This window comes from Typopeltis vanoorti, chromosome 12, assembly GCF_054136105.1.
Source record: "Typopeltis vanoorti isolate ZY-2024b chromosome 12, IOZ_Tvanoo_1.0, whole genome shotgun sequence".
In the NCBI taxonomy this organism is placed as follows: domain Eukaryota; kingdom Metazoa; phylum Arthropoda; class Arachnida; order Uropygi; family Thelyphonidae; genus Typopeltis; species Typopeltis vanoorti.
In genome coordinates, this window is record NC_143560.1 from 82,982,030 (window position 1) to 83,000,172 (window position 18,143).

General features: G+C 34.8%; 1 protein-coding gene across 4 annotated transcripts in view; it reads right to left on the bottom strand.

Annotated features, from left to right (window-relative positions):
* LOC150100943 (enoyl-CoA delta isomerase 2-like) overlaps positions 1-18,143 on the bottom strand; it is a 384,225-nt gene that overhangs the window by 268,549 nt on the left and 97,533 nt on the right. For all 4 annotated transcript variants that reach the window (XM_090401230.1, XM_090401231.1, XM_090401228.1 and 1 more), the window contains exon 4: positions 9,504-9,566. In XM_090401230.1, coding sequence (XP_090257356.1) covers positions 9,504-9,520 — 17 coding nt within the window. In that variant the 5' untranslated portion in view covers positions 9,521-9,566. The remainder of the gene's footprint in view (positions 1-9,503; positions 9,567-18,143) is intronic.

Sequence of the window (18,143 nt, forward strand, 5' to 3'; positions counted from 1 at the left end):
ATTATTTGGACTACTATTTCAAAACTTTGAACTTTTTTTTTAACCTAGATGGTGCCCTATTAGGACTTTAGTCTTATGTTGCGATGCAATTACTTATACTAGCCCCACTGTTACACCAGATTGTGGTTGTCTTGCATTTGTAACAAACTTTGTGTTGTGTGCTCTGAAGATGCTGGATATAATACAAGCGAAATATTAGCTTGTTGAAAGTTTATTTTTCACTTGGTTAGAATATAATAAATTTAGTTTAATCCTTTATCCAAGTGTGAGCAAACAAAGTTTGCACCTGAAAGTATCTTCAGGACTGGGGTAAGGTACTGCAACACCAGGGCAACTCCTTGCAAAGGTGGAGCAAGCTACTATCACTCCTATCTCAGTATCTCCCATAATGCAAAACACATCTCCTTGCGGATATGTCTACTGTTATGCATTAACGGAAGGGCCACTACCCAGACTAGTTTCGACCTTGTGTGTTTGCTCACACTTGGATAATGGATTAAACTAAATTTATTATATTCTAACCAAGTGAAAAATAAACTTTCAACATCTTTCTCTAAATCCAGACTAATTTATTAAAAAGGTGGCACACCATTTGGCAACTCCTATAGGTAGAGATGACCTTGCTAATGCTTCTGGCTGGTATCTACACTTGGGCCTGGCTCCCACTGAAGAGACCTCAATAAAGGTCGAAACTAGTCTGGGTAGTGGCCCTTCCATTAATGCATAACAGTAGACATATCTGCAAGGAGATGTGTTTTGCATTATGGGAGATACTGAGATAGGAGTGATAGTATCTTGCTCCACCTTTGCAAGGAGTCGCCCTGGTGTTGCACTACCTTACCCCAGTCCTGAAGATACTTTCAGGTGCAAACTTTGTTTGCTCACACTTGGATAAAGGATTAAACTAAATTTATTATGAAATATTAGCTTTTAAGTTAATAAATAGTTATTTTCTTATCCATCTGTGTTCATATCAATACCGTTAAATCTATTACAACAATTACAGAGGGATAAATCTATTATTGCCAATCACTTTGAAAATCTGTACAAAACTTATCCAAGAAACTGTAAATGAATCTCTTCTATTAAATGATGAACAAGAAGGTTTTAGATCTGGAAGATCCTGCACAGATGCAATATTTGCAGTGAAATAACTAATAGGAAAATCAATAGAATATACTCTCTTTTTTATGTGTTTATAGATCGACATAAAACAATCAAAAGAATAAAACTTTAAAAATTTTTAAATATAATAGTGAAAAGGAGAATAAAAACACAGATAGTAAAGCTTATCAAAGATATTTATTCAGGTAATACATGCATAATAAGATACTGCAATAATGAAACAAAATAGAAATGAAGAAGGGAATTAGACAGTGATTCATTAAACCCTATACTCTCTGCAGTATTTTAATGGGTGTAATAATAACCGAACTAGAAGATTAGAAGGTAAGTGGAATAAAAATTAATAATAATATAGTAAATCTAATCCGATATGCCGATTACATAGTAATGATAGCAGACATAGAAGAATCTTTACAAAGAGAAATATTTCATTTCCAAGAGATTTACCAAAAATATAATAAGGAAATATCAACAGAAAAAAATAAAACACTCGCAATTAGTAGGCAACCAACCAGTTGCAAACTAGAAATAAACAGAAAAATAAATGAACAAGTGACAAACTTTAAATACTTAGGAATTCGTATTAACTAGAAAATGAAATAAAAGAAGTGCTTAAGATAAACAACATTTCTGCATGTTTTAAGCAGAATGATATGAAAAAATAAAAATTCTAAATATTGCAACTAAGACAAGTATAATAAAAGTATAATAAGACCAATTTTAATTTATGCATCTGAAACAAGAGCTGAAACATTATAAGCAAACAGTTAAATACTACTACAGAAATGAAAACTCTTAGGAAAACTGCAGGAAAAACAAAATTTGATTTTAAAAAATTCAGAAATGAAGAAATATACAAAATTTGTGCCTCACACCCAGTAAATGAATGGATAACAAACAGGAAAAAATGAATGGCAAAAGAATGTTGAATGCAAAAATAAAGAATAATCAGACAAATATTAAAAGGGAAACCAAATACTAGAAGACCAACTGGAAGACCACATGATGGAAAGATGGGTTGCAATAAACATTGTTGCACAGATTTAAGACCTAAGGCAGAAGATGAATAAGAACACAACCTGTATGAAAATCAGCAATCTAAGACTATCCAAATAATAAAAACATCATTCCCCAGTTTTTCTCTGAACTGCCATATCTGTGTGTCTAGTCTTTGAACAACTATTTTATTTCTAACTGCGCTCCCAGATATGCAAATTAAAATTGATTTGACCACTGTCTTGTATATAGCTTAGGTTGATGTTTTAACAAATTTCTCTCTCATTCCATATACATTTTTTCAGTTGACTCCCCACCACTTCTATTCCTGAATAGAAAAACCTAAAAATTTCATTTCAGCTATTTAGATACAGTTTTATGTGAAGATGGAAAACTAATATGGAAATGGACAACAGAATAAGAAAGGCTGGTGGGGAGTTAACTAAAAAAATTTATATGGAATGAGAGAGAAATTTGTTAAAATATTAATCTATACAAGACAGTGGTCAAATCAATTTTAACTTGCAGATCTGGGAGCTGAGTTAGAAATAAAACAGTTGTTCAAAGACTAGACACAGATATGACAGTTCAGAGAAAAACTGGGGAACATATAGTATTAATGACAGAAGCAGAATCATATAAAAGTGAAGATATCTACAAGGAACTTGACATTAGTAGCATTCAGGAATACGTAGGCAGAACTAATATCAGATGATATAGTCACTTAAACAGAATGGGAAAATAAAGAAAGGTTAGCAAAGAGCAAAGAAGGTATCTGATGCTAGGAGAACTGGTAAAGGAACCTGAGGAAAATCAGTATTTCGGTGGATTGATGCAGTTCTGAGAATACCGGAGGCCTTACAGATCATAGGCTAATGTGGAAAACTTTTGTTAGAAAGTTAGTAATAATGTAAACTTTTCTTATATAGGATGTATAGGATACTGTGATAGCACTATCCTATACACTCCTTGAATGTACATTAGAAATTTGATGATAATGATGATGACTAGGCAGTTATAACAGAGAAGCCAATATTAGTAAATAAGTTGACAAAATTAAAGCCACAAGTCACATAAAAAATATAAATAAGAAGTAGGGTAGCATAAGAAGCATATCTGCACCTATTGTAATAACAGTACTAAATTAGTATGTAGCTAATTCATAATAATATTACAAAAATATTACACTTCTATCCTAAAACTATTACAGAATTTTCAGCAAGGAACTTGACATTAGTAGCATTCAGGAATACGAGCAGAACCAATATCAGATGATATAGTCACTTAAACAGAATGGGAAAATAAATGAAAGGAGAGCAAAGAAGGTATCTGATGCTAGGAGGACTGAAAAAAGAACCTGAGGAAAATCTGTAATATATATAAAAATCAAAAATATTTATTATTATGCCTCTATGAATTCAAGACTTACCATGGGAGGTCAGTGCTCTCAAATACAATGCTAATTAAACTGTATCATCAACCAGTTTACTGTTTCTGCATTCACCATGTCCTCAGACAATGCATTGCAGCCTTCCAGCAGGTCAACAGTTTGAATCCTACTGTAGGCATGGATGTTTGTATATTGAAAGTTTATTTTTCACTTGGTTAGACTATAATAATTTAGTTTAATCCTTTATCCAAGTATGAGCAAACATAGTTTGCACCTGAAAGTATCTTCAGGACTGGGGTAAGGTGGTACAACACCGGACAACTCGTTACAAAGGTGGAGCAAGCTAACATCACTCCTATCTCAGTATCTCCCATAATGCAAAACACATCTCCTTGCGGATATGTATAATGTTATGCATTAAGGGAAGGGCCACTACCCAGACTAGTTTCGACCTTTATTGAGGTCTCTTCAGTGGGAGCCAGGCCTAAGTGGAGATACCAGGCAGAAGCATTAGCAAGGTCATCTCAACCTATAGGAGTTGCCAAACAGTGTGCCACCTTTTTATTAAATTACTCTGGATAGGAGAGGGGTAGGGGAATATGATCAAGACATATAAGTTAGTCAGGGGATGTTATCAGGTTGACATGAAAGAGATTTTTCATAGAATGGGAGAGGGGGTAGAACAAGATGTCATCTGTGGAAACTGTATCAGGAGGGTATGAGCAGAGGACTGAGGAGTAAATTCTTTACATACAGAGTGGAATGCGTTACCTAAGAGTGTTTTGAATGTAGACACATTGAGTCAGTTTAAGGCACAGTTGGATGAGCTTTGCGTGTGATAGTATGTACATCCCACAATGAGTTTCTGACTCCATGAAGGTCAGATGTTAATAATAATAATAATAACTTTAATAATAATAATTTTATTGATCTCAAAATATTTAGATATATGCAATAATCATCTTAAGTGACATTCCAACATATCATTTTACAGAATATTGTAACTAAGTGCTGCAGATTATGGTTCATTTTCCACATTAGATTTCTATAAAAAAAATTCTGTAATTTTTATTATTAAATTTATGATTATATATTATGGGTTTACAAAACACACACACATACATACATACATACATATATATATATATATATATATATATATATATATATTTTTTTTTTTTTTTTTTTTTTTTTAAACAATGAAATTCATACAAATTTTTCTTTGTTTTTGAATAATGTATTAATAATTTTTACTGTAGTTGGTAATTTATAGTTGTGGTTGAATAAGTTACATTTTTACACTATTTATACAATAACGATAAATTATATATATTTACAATTTTGCTTGAATGCATTTAAGCGATGTAACTATAGCACTGAAATGCAATAAATAGATTTTTTTCCCTTTGTGTTGATTTCGGTTGAGATGTAATTTCTCAATTTGCATCCTTGAAGCTTTTTAGTAAGCTTATCTGAGGATGACACCGGTTAGTTACTGTTTATTGGTTTGATTGCTGTGATGGATGCAGGCTGATGTTTGATAGGTCTGATTTTCACTGCTGTTAGGATGAGAAATTCATTCACATGCAGGCATGCATGCGCGCGCACGCGCACACACACACACACACACACACACAATAATTTGGAATGTCATGATGCATCACTGAACTGGAAAGCCTGAACTAATATATTGTGTTTCATTAAGTTTGTAAGGTGTGTACGGTGCATATTTCTTGTTCATAGTATGTCCTTAAGGCTCTTTTCAGCTACCGTATTCAAAAGGTAGTTTATTTAACATGTCTGGGATGTAGTAGCTTTGAGTGGCCTTTCATAGTGATTATTATATTTATATGTGACATAATTAGCTGTGTCAGGTCTTGTTACACGGTATGTATTTCTGGCTGTCCTGTTGTTGGCATCAAAATAATATTTGAGCATAGTTGCATAATGATATAAGTGTTTTGCTGTTAGCATTTTGTGTTTTGACATGGTGGTGTATATAAAGAGGATATTATCTCTTTGTTCCCAAAAGATAAGTTTTATCATTTTGTACTGTAATGATATTAATCTATTTAGTTTGTAGTGTGCACAGAACACATACATTGTTATAGCATATCTTAGTATACTTTGGGCATAGTGTCTTGTATAATAGTGTTTTCAGGCATGTGGGAACTATGTCTTTTAACCTATAGAGTTTGCCAGTTATTGTTCGGAGTTTGTTTTGTAGATGGTTTATGTGGCTATTCCAGTTCATATCTGCATCGAAGTAAATTCCAAGGTATTGTATTGTTTCAACCTGAGTGATGGTAGTAGTTTTACTATTCTGTGTGTTTTTCATGTTGGAGAGTGGATGTTGGATATATATATATATATATATTATCAGCTGGTTGAGTCAGTGGATTTCGCAACATCATTAATTCTATCATGTCACAGAGTTTAGGTGTATGGAGTTTTTGGTGAGCCCAATGAGCAGATTCATGTCATGCTGCGTATTTGTTTGGACCATGCTTGCATTATTATCAATGGGTATTATAGCTGTATTGTGTATTGTAAGATCTTGTCTTTAAGAGGTAGCTGGTTAATATCATGCATATAAATGTTGAATAGAGTTGGGGAGAGAACAGCTCCCTGTGGCACTCCACAGGTTACTAGTAGCTCTCTACTGCGGTTTGACCCGATAAATGTGACCTATTTTCTATTTTGAAATTAGTTTATAAACCACTTGTGCAGAGGCCATCTATTCCAACATGTCTTAGCTTTCTAATAAGGTTTGATGTATGAGCGCATCAAATGCTTTGGTAAAATCGATAAAGACTACCATGAATTTTGTTTTTATCTAAGGTGGTATTAATTATGTCCATAAAATACTCCAAGACAGATGTTGTTCCCTTATTTTTCTGAAAACCATATTGTGTTTAGGGATAATATGAAAGTTCTCTGTATATGTTTCAAGTTTCCTTAGTACGATCCACTCCATAATTTGATTGATAACTGGTAGTGTTGCTATGGGTCTGTAATTATTGATTAAATTTCTTTTTCTATGTTTTTGTCAACATACTTGGTATTTGTCAGGTTTTAAATATTTTATTTATTAATTTTAGTAGGATAGGGCCTGGGCTAGTTGCGTGTTGCTTAATATTTTTAGGTCTTATACCATCAATTCCTGGGCCTTTCTTTGGTTTGATTTGTTGTATTACAGAGAGAAGTTCTGCTTCTTTTATGGTTGGGATCCATTATGTCTCTTTTGCTTGTAGTCTAAGTTGAGGACAAGAAGCAAATAATAATAAATATTTCCAACACACTCGCTTACTATTTAAATTTTTCACAAAATAATAATTCAATTTCAGTAGTGAATACATCAAGCGCACACACACACACACTGGATCTCAGAGAGTCCTTCATGTTACATACCATTGAGAATGGCATTTTGTCCACCAATGTCCTGGTTTAATTTGATGCCATTAGCTGTACTATAATAAAATATATATACAGTAAACTAAATTTAACAAAAATTACACAATATCTTTCAAATATTAGATTTACATGCAGTATATAAATGTACAGCAATCCTTCGATTAATGCGTTCTTTAAAACAGGCACTAATCAAATATAATAACCTATGGGAAAATGCATAATTTGTTCCTCAGATTTCTTTTTTGACCCTTAATTTTTTTTTATAAAAGAATTAGGATATATCTCAGGGCATAGGAAAACTATGAAGCTGAAAGACAATAAAACATATTCAGAATATAAATTTATTATTCTGCTTCTTAACAAAGAATTGAGCTAACGTAGTTTGGCAGGCATTCTGTTTCTTTTTTTCATACAACTGACAGTATATCCCTATTCCCTCTTCTACTACTAGTGCAAATTTTACTGCTTCTCTTTTCATCAGGGTCAGCCACTAAGCATTGCTGCTTAAAAACTTCGATTGTATGAAAACTATTTTCAATTTGTTTCTGTGAACGAGTGGACAGACTTATGTGTTCGTCGTACATGTTGTTTATTTCTTAACAGTATATATTAGAACACAGAGAAATAAGTAAATAATTAATTTATTAACTTATTGCTGATATTTCGCTGGTGATATATAACCAGCATCTATCACAATACCAGCAGTTTGTCATAATATGCGAGACTATAACAACATGGTGTAATCAATGGACTAGTTAAACAAAATTGTAGCAGCAACACAAAGACTAGAGTCCTGATTTTGGCGCCCTCTAAGAAATATCAGCAATAAGTTAATAAATTAATTATTTACTTATTTCTCTGTGTTCTAATATATACCATTACGAAATAAAGAACTTGTTTCTGTGAAATCTCTTTGGGCTTGTCGGTGATTAAATTTTCTTCATTTTCTTCAGGATCTTCCCACTGTGCATTTAAATTTAGCAGGTCGGAATCACTCAACTTCTCAGAATGAGATTTAATTAACTTAGATTCATTTGAAAAGTCTCTAAAATCATTTGCACAATGTGGAAGAATGTGCTTCCTAATGGCTCACATATTGCTAGCAATAATTTCATTCGACTTTGTGACTTTATAACCAGGCTGAGATTTCTCTGAGTTGGCTAGAAAAGTCTTGGAAAGACTTTTCTAGCCAACTTACAAAAAAAGGCCGGTTTCATCGACATTAAATATTTATTGATCACAATAGTCCCCTTCTTACACCATTTTCTTCAAAATCTCTGGATATCTCCTTATCTGCACTTGCAACTTCACCTGTGATTAGAACATTATGTAGGCTATTTCTCTTTTTGAAACGCTCAAATCACCCAGCACTAGCGTGGAATTCTTTCTTTTCCATCATTGATAGCTCTTTCTTTCAAGATTGCAAAGAGGTTTAATGCTTTTGATTTAATAAGGCCAGTGTTTAGTGGGATCCATTTTTTGGTTACAATCTTTGATCCATGTAAAAAGAAGTCTCTCTAATTCAATCATTATAATACTTTGATTTCAAGTGCATACATGAACTTGAAGCAGCCTTACCTTTTTCTTTGTATTTAGCAGTTAATTCACCCATTTATGTGTTCTTGTCCTATCTTTGCTCTGTAGTCGCCTTGTTCATTTTTCTTTATTATTTCAAGTTTTTCTTCCAATCATATTACTTTTTGAATCATTTTCACACTGCTATTATTTGCTCACTAATTCTTTTACCCATGATTAAAGGTTAGGAAAATAATTTAAAATAAAAAAGTAAGGAAAACAACTGCACGAGATATGATCAGCAAAATGCTATGTAAAACAGACGACATAAATTTTGGTGGTAAATTTGGAACATAGTGTACATGGAAATAGTGTAGTATGCCATTAAAATATAACTTTGCAAAATGTTTCAAATTGGTAACTAAATTATTTCATCCTGGTGAGTGATTTTTTAAAATAGTTAGCCATAAAAAATTTATAGATCAACAATTTTTAAAATCTGTAACATTTATTTAAGATGTATATAGGCCCAATAATCGAATCTGGGTATCGAAAAAAAATGACGCACCAATCGGATGCACATTAATCGAGGAATTGCTGTATATACAACTTGCATTTTTTTTAGCTGAGAGATTAATTAATAATTAATTGTTTCCTTATCTTACCCAGAGACTGTACTGTTAATAAGGTAAGACAGAATGTAATAGTTAAAGATGTTTATTTCCCAGTCTTTGTTTATTCTTACAACACCAAGTATAAATATGTGCTCATAAAATTATTCCAAAATAAGAATCAGAACACTGAAGATGTGATAACTTAATTCAAGTTATTTGAAACTTTCTATACTGTTTTGTTTCAAAAATTTTGCAAGATAAAATAGCTCATATTTCTATTGCAGTAATAACTTACACTGATTCCACTTACATTTTCCAATATGTATAGCAAACCTAATAGCCAGCTAGGTCAAACTTGTTATCAAGTGACCAATTCAGATAAGTAGGTAGACTGTGGAAAACGTGCAGCTAGATTGTTTAAGTTACTCTACATTCATTGAGCTACTCACCTTTCATTTTCTTCCATTTCTAGAACCTTATCATCAACTGCTAATTCTTGAAAATCTTGTGGCCTTCAGAGAAATAAAGAGTTACTGTAGTGTAATCATGCCGAACCAAAGCTTAATAGCACTAAAATGATAGAATTTTATATTAACATATTAATACATTAGAGAAATTAGCTAGCTTTTATAGTAACCATCCCTTCTATTAAATATTTAGCATGACAGCTTCAGTTATTTATCTCAATTCTCAAGTGGCGAATAAAATTTAGAAGAGAAGTGCAGGACAAATTATTATTATTATTATAATAAATTTAGTTTAATCCTTTATCCAAGACTGAGCAAATAAAGTTTGGGCCTGAAAATATCTTCAGGACTGAATATGGTGTTGTACTACCTTACTGGGGTAAGGTAGTACAACACCGGGCAACTCGTTGCAAAGGTGGAGCAAGCTACCAACAATCCTATCCCAGTATCTCCCATAATGCAAAACACATCTCCTTGCAGATATGTATAATGTTATGCATTAAGGGATTGGCCACTACCCAGACTAGTTTCAACCTTTATTGAGATCTCTTCAGTGGGAACCAGGATTAAACTTGGATAAAGGATTAAACTAAATTTACTATAGTCTAACCAAGCGAAAAATTAACTTTCAATATTATTATTATTATTGCACAGGCACCTCCACTGAGTCTGAAGACTCATCACGGGAGACCAAAACTATCCACATAATCCATCATACCTCTCCTTGAACCCGTTAACAGACAAAGCACTCACAACTGATTCTGGCAACCCATTCCACTCATTACAACTCTCAATGCAAAAATCTAGTCCTCACACCCATGCTAACCACAACTATAATCAACTTGCAGGAATGACCATTGTTCTGGTCCCAACAGCCATGTGCTGATGAGAGTTTATTTTTCGCTTGGTTAGACTATAATAAGTTTAGTTTAATCCTTTATCAAAGTGTGAGCAAACAAAGTTTGTGCCTGAAAGTATCTTCAGGACTGAGCTAAGGTGGTGCAACACCAAGGCAACTCGTGGCAAAGGTGGAGAAAGCTATCATCAATCCTATCTCAGTATCTCCCATAATGCAAAGCACATCTCCTTGCAGATATGTGTAATGCATAGCATTATATATACAATGCATTACACATATCCGCAAGGAGATGTGCTTTGCATTATGGGAGACACTGAGATAGGAGTGATGAAGCACATCTCCTTGCAGATATGTGCTTTGCATTATGGGAGATACTGAGATAGGAGTAATGATAGCTTTCTCGACCTTTGCCATGAGTTGCCTTGGTGTTGCACCACCTTAGCTCAGTCCTGAAGATACTTTCAGGCGCAAACTTTGTTTGCTCACACTTGGATAAAGGATTAAACTAAACTTATTATAGCCATGTGCTGAAACATTTCCTCTGCATCTATCCTATAAAACCCTTTAAGCAAAATGTTTCTATCATATCCCCTCTTCAGAGCCTCCATAGTCAGTTGGTATAGACAAAGTCCATTCGTCAGAAAGACCTGGGTTCCATTCCTGTTCGTGAGTGAGGAACCTTTATCTAGTATCTTTCGACGAAAGATGAGTTAGCTAGTCTCATCTCATACGGAGATAGGGGTTTTTTCAACAGAAAACTCAGGTTTTGGCCCCCCCCCAGAACAGGCAAAGCGACGCAGTGAACACACACACACGGATTACAGTCAAGAATACTTAAGATGGTCTCTCCAGCCATAGGTCTGATTCATCAGCTATACTGGTCCCAAGCCCGGATAAAAATGGGGGGGGGGAGGCTGATATGATGCCATACTTCCCTGTAAAAGGGACTCATGGCCACTGAATCATCACACGAAATAAAAAATAAATCCCCTCTTTTTCTCCTATCACTCAACTTCTGCAATCCACATACCTTCAATCTATCCTCATAGGGAACATTCCACAGACCACTCACCATCTTGGTCACTAGCCTCTGAATCCTTTCCATCACGTCCTTATCCCCCAATAAAATTAGAGGACCAGACTTGAACACAGTAGTCCAGGTGTGGGCATATAAAAAGGAATAACTTCCTTATCTCTACTTGTTAATGTGTTCTTCAATAGCCAAGTAATCATATGGGCTACCTTAGAAATATGTCCTTTAAACTTTAACTCTTATCTACCCCCCCCCCCCACGCACACCTAAATCTCTAGCATCATCTATTTCCTGGAGTACAGTGTGATACAAAGCTTGTAATCTATTTATCCCAAAACATAACTTTACATTTCTCCACACTGACACCCATTAACTTTCCAGGGGTTAATGGGTGTCTGGGCCAGGGGCCAAAAACAACTTAATTTTTTTATATTTATATAGTGGGTTCTATAATTGATTTATAGTTATTATTTCTATTACAATAATGTTTAGTCAGAATCCACTGATGCATTGAGCTATTAATTTTTAAAATTGTTAGGAAATGGAAGATAAGATGTTCATTTTACCAAACATTTGAAATTGCACCGCACTGTTTATATGAATTTTACTGGATTTGTGTTTTTGTATTCGTTTGGAAAGATGTTTTAGGTCTTTACAGCCACTGAGTGTCCACAAGCTTTTGCCACCAAACAAAGCACAATAAAATAGGAACAAAAATTTTTTTCATCACTCACACTAAGCTATGATTTCTTGTCAAACCAGGTTACATAAAATGTTCTTGTTTTTTTACCATCTTGTTGAGTAATATGCACATCTCTGGGTTGGTATGCAGGAAGTCTTTTGATTTCCAATTTTTCTTCTAGACTTAATAATTGGGAAAACGTTTAATAATAAAGGTTTTCCCAATAAACTATTGATTTTGTTCATAGTTAAAATGTATTGTTTATGGACGTAATAAAAATTTAAACTTTAAAATAAATTATAAAAAAAAACAACAACAATGATTAAATACACTAAAAACAATAAAACAGATTAACAATGAGAATAAATAATAAGACAATGAAAGAATCACACACTATTTATGCACAAACGCAGTGACTGGGCCAGACTAAATGGGCCCGAAAATAAGCGTTATGCCCGGTAAACAAATACGCTTGCTAGTGCACATGCTTCACAATCAAAGAATCGCATGCTATGTATGTACATGCCAACACAATAACTGGGTCAGACTAAACTGGCCCCAAGATAAGCGTTGTGCCCGCTAAACAAACACGATCACTAGTGCATGTGCCTCATACATGCCCTGTATTCTATACATATAAAATAGGGCCAGCCTTGGCTGGCCCCCCAGAGAGCGTACTAAGTCGCATTATACAATATTGCCACAAAATACTACAGTAAATTTTTTTTATTAAACAATAAAACGTGTTGGAAATAGATCGAAAAATAATAATTACAAGAAACATATTTTTTAAAACTACAATTATTGGGCTAGTTATACAAATATAGGTGGGGCCTGGCCCCTATAGACAAGCTGCTCCTGCTGACAGCCTATTTAAATCATACTGCAAGCTCTTTACATCATTTTGATTAATTATTACTCTACCTAATTTTGCATCATCAGCAAACAAATGAATATTTCCTTTCATGTTATTTCCTATATCATTTATGCACAAATTAAATAGCAATGGTCCAGCACTGAACCTTGTGGCACACCACTAGTCACCTGATTTCGCCTAGAATCTGTCCCTCCATATACCACTTTTTGAGATCTGTCCAGCAGTCACTCTCTTATCCACTTAACAGTGTCATATCCATCCCCATTTGTTCTAATTTGTGTAATAGAGCTCCATGTGGCATTCAGTCAAATGTCTTTGCAAAATCATCATGTAGCCATTTCTTTATCCAACTCAGCTGTTACTTTGTTATAAAAAAGTTAGTAAATTACTAAGGCATGACCAACCTTTTACAAAGCCATGCTGATCCTTATCCAGTATCATATTTTTATCTACCCATTCGTATATTCTCTTTTTTTTTTTTTTACCAATTTATCTAGTACTTTACCACCATAACTAAGATGCTGATTGATCTATAATTTGCTACTTCAGTCTTAGACCTCCCTTGTGCAAAGGAATTATTTTGCCCTCTTTTCACTCCCTTGCAATTCTACCATACCTGAGGCTTAAATTAAAGAGCCTAGTCAAAGGAACTGGCAGTTCAATTGAAAATTCTTGCAAAAACCTAGCTGATATCCCATCTAATCCCATAGCTTTATTTACATTAAGATTCTGCAATATCCTAAGAACCTCCAATTCATCCACTTCTGTTCCCATATTAGTGTCTATGACATCTCTCTTACCAACTCTTCCCCCCCCCCAGTTTTGCACAGACATATGTATATTCTACAAATATTTCCATGGGAGCCCATCTGAAATAACATCAATAATTCCTCCACTCAGTACTAAGCTCGTTGGAACATGTACAGCTGCTGCTTAACATCCCTTCACAGTATACCTAGAAGCAAACAGAACAAGTTTCTTTTCCTCCTCCTTCATCCCTACAACTGCTGCACTGTGGAACAGTCTCCCACTTGCTGTGTTTCCCAATGAATACAATTTACAGTCTAAATCAAATGTAAACAAGTTCTTCCTTTCCCAACCCACTTCTCATACATGATACTAATGTACTATAGGTTGATCAACCAACCTCTTGTTATGAGCACAACATATATATAAAAAAAAAATGGTAAAATATTAACCTCACTATGATGATATACCCTTCCAAAGTGGTCACTCTGTAACTCAACTATTTTATCTGCTTCTGTCTCCTCGTGACCATCATCACTCAATAAAGTTAATCTTCCACAGTCATTCTTCCTCTTACTTGCCACCTAACAAAAGAACTTTTTGGGATTTGCTTTGGTCTGCTCGGCTAGATTCTTCTCATAAACTGATTTTGCATTCCTTGCATGCTGGTCACACCTTTCTTGCCTGAGCCTTGTACTGTTCATGAGTTTGCTGGACACCTTTCTCTTTATATATCATCTGCAGCATTTTCTTCTTCTGCAGCTCATGCTTAATGATATTACTCATCCATCTAACTCCTACTAGATTAACCCTCCTTACTCTAGATATACAATTTAATAATGCTTCCTTTAGATGACCCTTAACTATATCATATGTACTACCAACATCATTACCCTGTAGTGTTTTATGACATGGTACAGATTTAATCTTCTTCCTAAGCATGACATAATCACCTGCCTTGTAGTTCGGCAAATACCCCTTCATGATAGAATAATCCTCATGTTTTACAATCTCCCAGGTCAAAACCGCATAGTCACTTTTACCAATTGGAGGAAATGTTGTCATCTTGGGTATGGATAACTCTTCTGATCCTATGACCAGGTCCAATACTCTCCCACACCCAATCACCTCCATCACATGCTGCAGTAATTAAGAGGGGTGGTCGGAAAAGTTCTCGGCCTAACAATTGAAAAAATGAATTTATAAGTTCAAAATTATTTTTATTTTTCAACATAATCTCCATTAAGACTGATACATTTATTCCAGCAATGCTCCAGCACCATTATCCCATCCCTGTAGTGGTTCTCAGTAAGATCTGCAAAATACCCCTTTACAGCTGCAATTACCTCTTGATTCGAAGAAAAACACTGACCAGCGAGGGAAGAGTTTTAGTTTTGGGAAGAGATAGAAGTCGGAAGGAACTAAATCTGGGGAATAACGTGGTTCCAACAATTCATAATGCAAATCCCTTAATTTTCCCATTGCCAAAACACCTTTCTGGGCAGGTGCATTGTCCTGATGAAAGATGATTTTTTTCCTTCTGCAAACTGGGTCTTTTCGCGTGAATTTTTTCTTCTAGTCTTAAAAGATCAGAATAATATTCCCCGGTTATTGTTTTACCCTTTCAAGATAATTAATAAACAAAATGCCTTTAGCATCCCAAAACACACACTGATGCCATGACTTTTCCTGCTGATGGAAAGGTCATGGCTTTGTCTTCGTTGGCACTGAACAACTGGCTTCTGTCCACTGTTTCGGCTGCTGTTTCGATTCTGGTGTGTAATGGTGAATCCAAGTCTCATCCCATAGTTATAAATTGAAGCACAAAATCAGTTTTATTCTTGTTAAAAACGCTCCAAGCACTATTCAGGGATTTTCATGCGAGTGCGTTTTCGAACTGCTGTGAGCAAGCAGGGCATCCATCTTATGCAAAGCTTTTTCATTTGCAATTCTTCATGCAAAATATATCCTACATGTTCTTTTAAAATGCCTATAGTCTCAGCAATTTCATGCATTTTGACTCGCCAGTCATCCAATACCATATCGTGCACTTGATCAATGATTTCTGGTATTGTTACACTTTTTGGATGTCATTCACGTGGATCATCTTCAAGGCTGGTACGGTCATGTTTAAACTCAGCAGCCCATTTCTTAATTGTTGAAAACGAAGGAGAATAGTGTCCATAAACTTTTATGAACTTCGAATGAATTTCTTTTGCCGTTAAACCTTCTTTTACAAAGGATTTTATAAATGCATGATACTTAATTTTATCCATTTCAAGGGATACAGACAACACTTTTGCTTCAGACAGCTGTATAAAACAAATACTTGATAGAATGACTTGCAATTTGACATGGATACTTATGACAGATGTACCAACTTAGAAAAAAAAATCTTGCCAATAGTGCTGCCATCTATATGGTCGAGGCGGAGAACGTTTCAGACCACCCTCGTAATTATCTCTTAGCACATGTATAAATTCCATTTCCTTCCTGTCATATGATCTTTCTTTCTTCCAGTCCATATCTCAATAGTTGAAGTCATCCACAATAATAACTTGACATGTACTCATTGTACACATTGGCAATGCAAGTCTTCCAGATCATCTGTGGAACTCCGTGGCCCATAGCAACAACCAACTGTACATTTTGTCTTACTGGCCTTAATCTCACATGAGATTGCTTCTAATGAACAGCCATCCACCCACCTGTCTCCAATTATTGTTGGCATGCAATTCATCTGCAATTATCAGCAGTATTCCTCCTCCCATCCTATCTTCCCTGAATATGCTAAACCCTTCACAATCAATCCTGTAACTACATCATCTGCTGTTTGCCAATTTCACTAATGCCTATAACTTTTGGTGAAGTCGCACTAGCCAATGCCAAAAGCTCCTTTCTCTTGTTGCTGATACTTATGGCATTAGTATACAGAAACTGTAGCATCCCTTTAGTCTCCCACCCACCTTTACTTTCTGAAATGACTATCCTATTCAACAGTTTTGCTTGAAAGACTAGATTCCTCACTTGGTCATTCTCACACGCATTCACTTCATTAGTGCCTTCACATAAACTGACTTGATTTCAACCTAACTGCTTAAGTTTCCCTGAATTTGCACTTCAGCATGCTCGATGAACAAAGCTCTCTCTCTCTCTCTTCAGACACCTAACACCAAAACCATTTAGATGCAGTCCATCAGCATTGTTCAAATCCTTCTTTTTGTCAAACAGAGATCACAGATCCACAAATTCCACATCATTCCTTCTGCACAATCTACATATAGACTCTGGCTATCAATGCCCTCCTCCTCTGAGTTCACCTCTATCATGGCGTGGTAGGAGACTTACAATCTTCACCTTCTCACTCTAGTTTTGCCTCTTCTAACAACACCTTTACATCCTCCCTCATAGAATATTTCTCGCCTCTCAAATTATTTGTACCAATCAAGATAATCATTTCCTTCGACTTATCTTTTTGCATCCAGATGGCATGGCTAATATCGTGAATTTTTGCACCCAGGAAACACAATTTTGTGACAATACTCCCCTAATTACTGGGTCTCCATACATAATTTTCTCTTAACTTGTTTTTCCTATTTATTCAGATAGTCTCTATTATTCCTTTGGATCACCTACTTTCTTCTTTTTTCAGTCCTGCTTAACTCTTGCCACTTCTACAATTTTTCAATTTTGCACTTTGTCATATGAAGTATATTCAAGCATGCAAGTTCTTTATTAATATCCATTTTGTTCTCCTCTATTTCCATGGCTGCACATTCAACATTAATAACACAATTTCCCATCTTACTGTCAATATTTGTGGTATTCTGTATTTATGCTGAGATTCTGCAATATCCTACGAACCTCCAATTCATCCATCTCTGTTCCCACATTAGTGTCTGTGACATATGTTAAAACAGCTTCTATATATGAGTTACCCAGCCTGAAAATACTTCACGTGCAAACTTTGTTTGCTTACACTTGGAAAAGGATTAAGCCAAGAATGTAATTTCTTGGTATATTTAATTTTTAGTATAACCAAGCGTAAAAACTTGCAACATATATCTCTAATCCAGAATATTTTAGTAATAAGTTGTGACACCTTTTGACTATTTGTATATGGAAATATGACTGCTGTATTACTTCAACCTTGGTATCACTCCCACTGATGAGACCTCAATAAAAGTCAAAGTGGGAATGCAATACGTAATTAAAATCACACAGGTAGATGGAGTTCCAGGCCAAGCAGTAGAATTTAATCTATTTCTGCTACGTGATCTAATCTGCTTAGTTAATACAAAAAGGCTGTTGATGGCAGCACTATCAGTAGACCTTACTCAAGCAATGATAATGTCTGGCATCCCTTTCTTTTCCACATCCTCCAGCAAATTGGTGTAGGTTAAAAAAAATGCTGCTATCCGTTA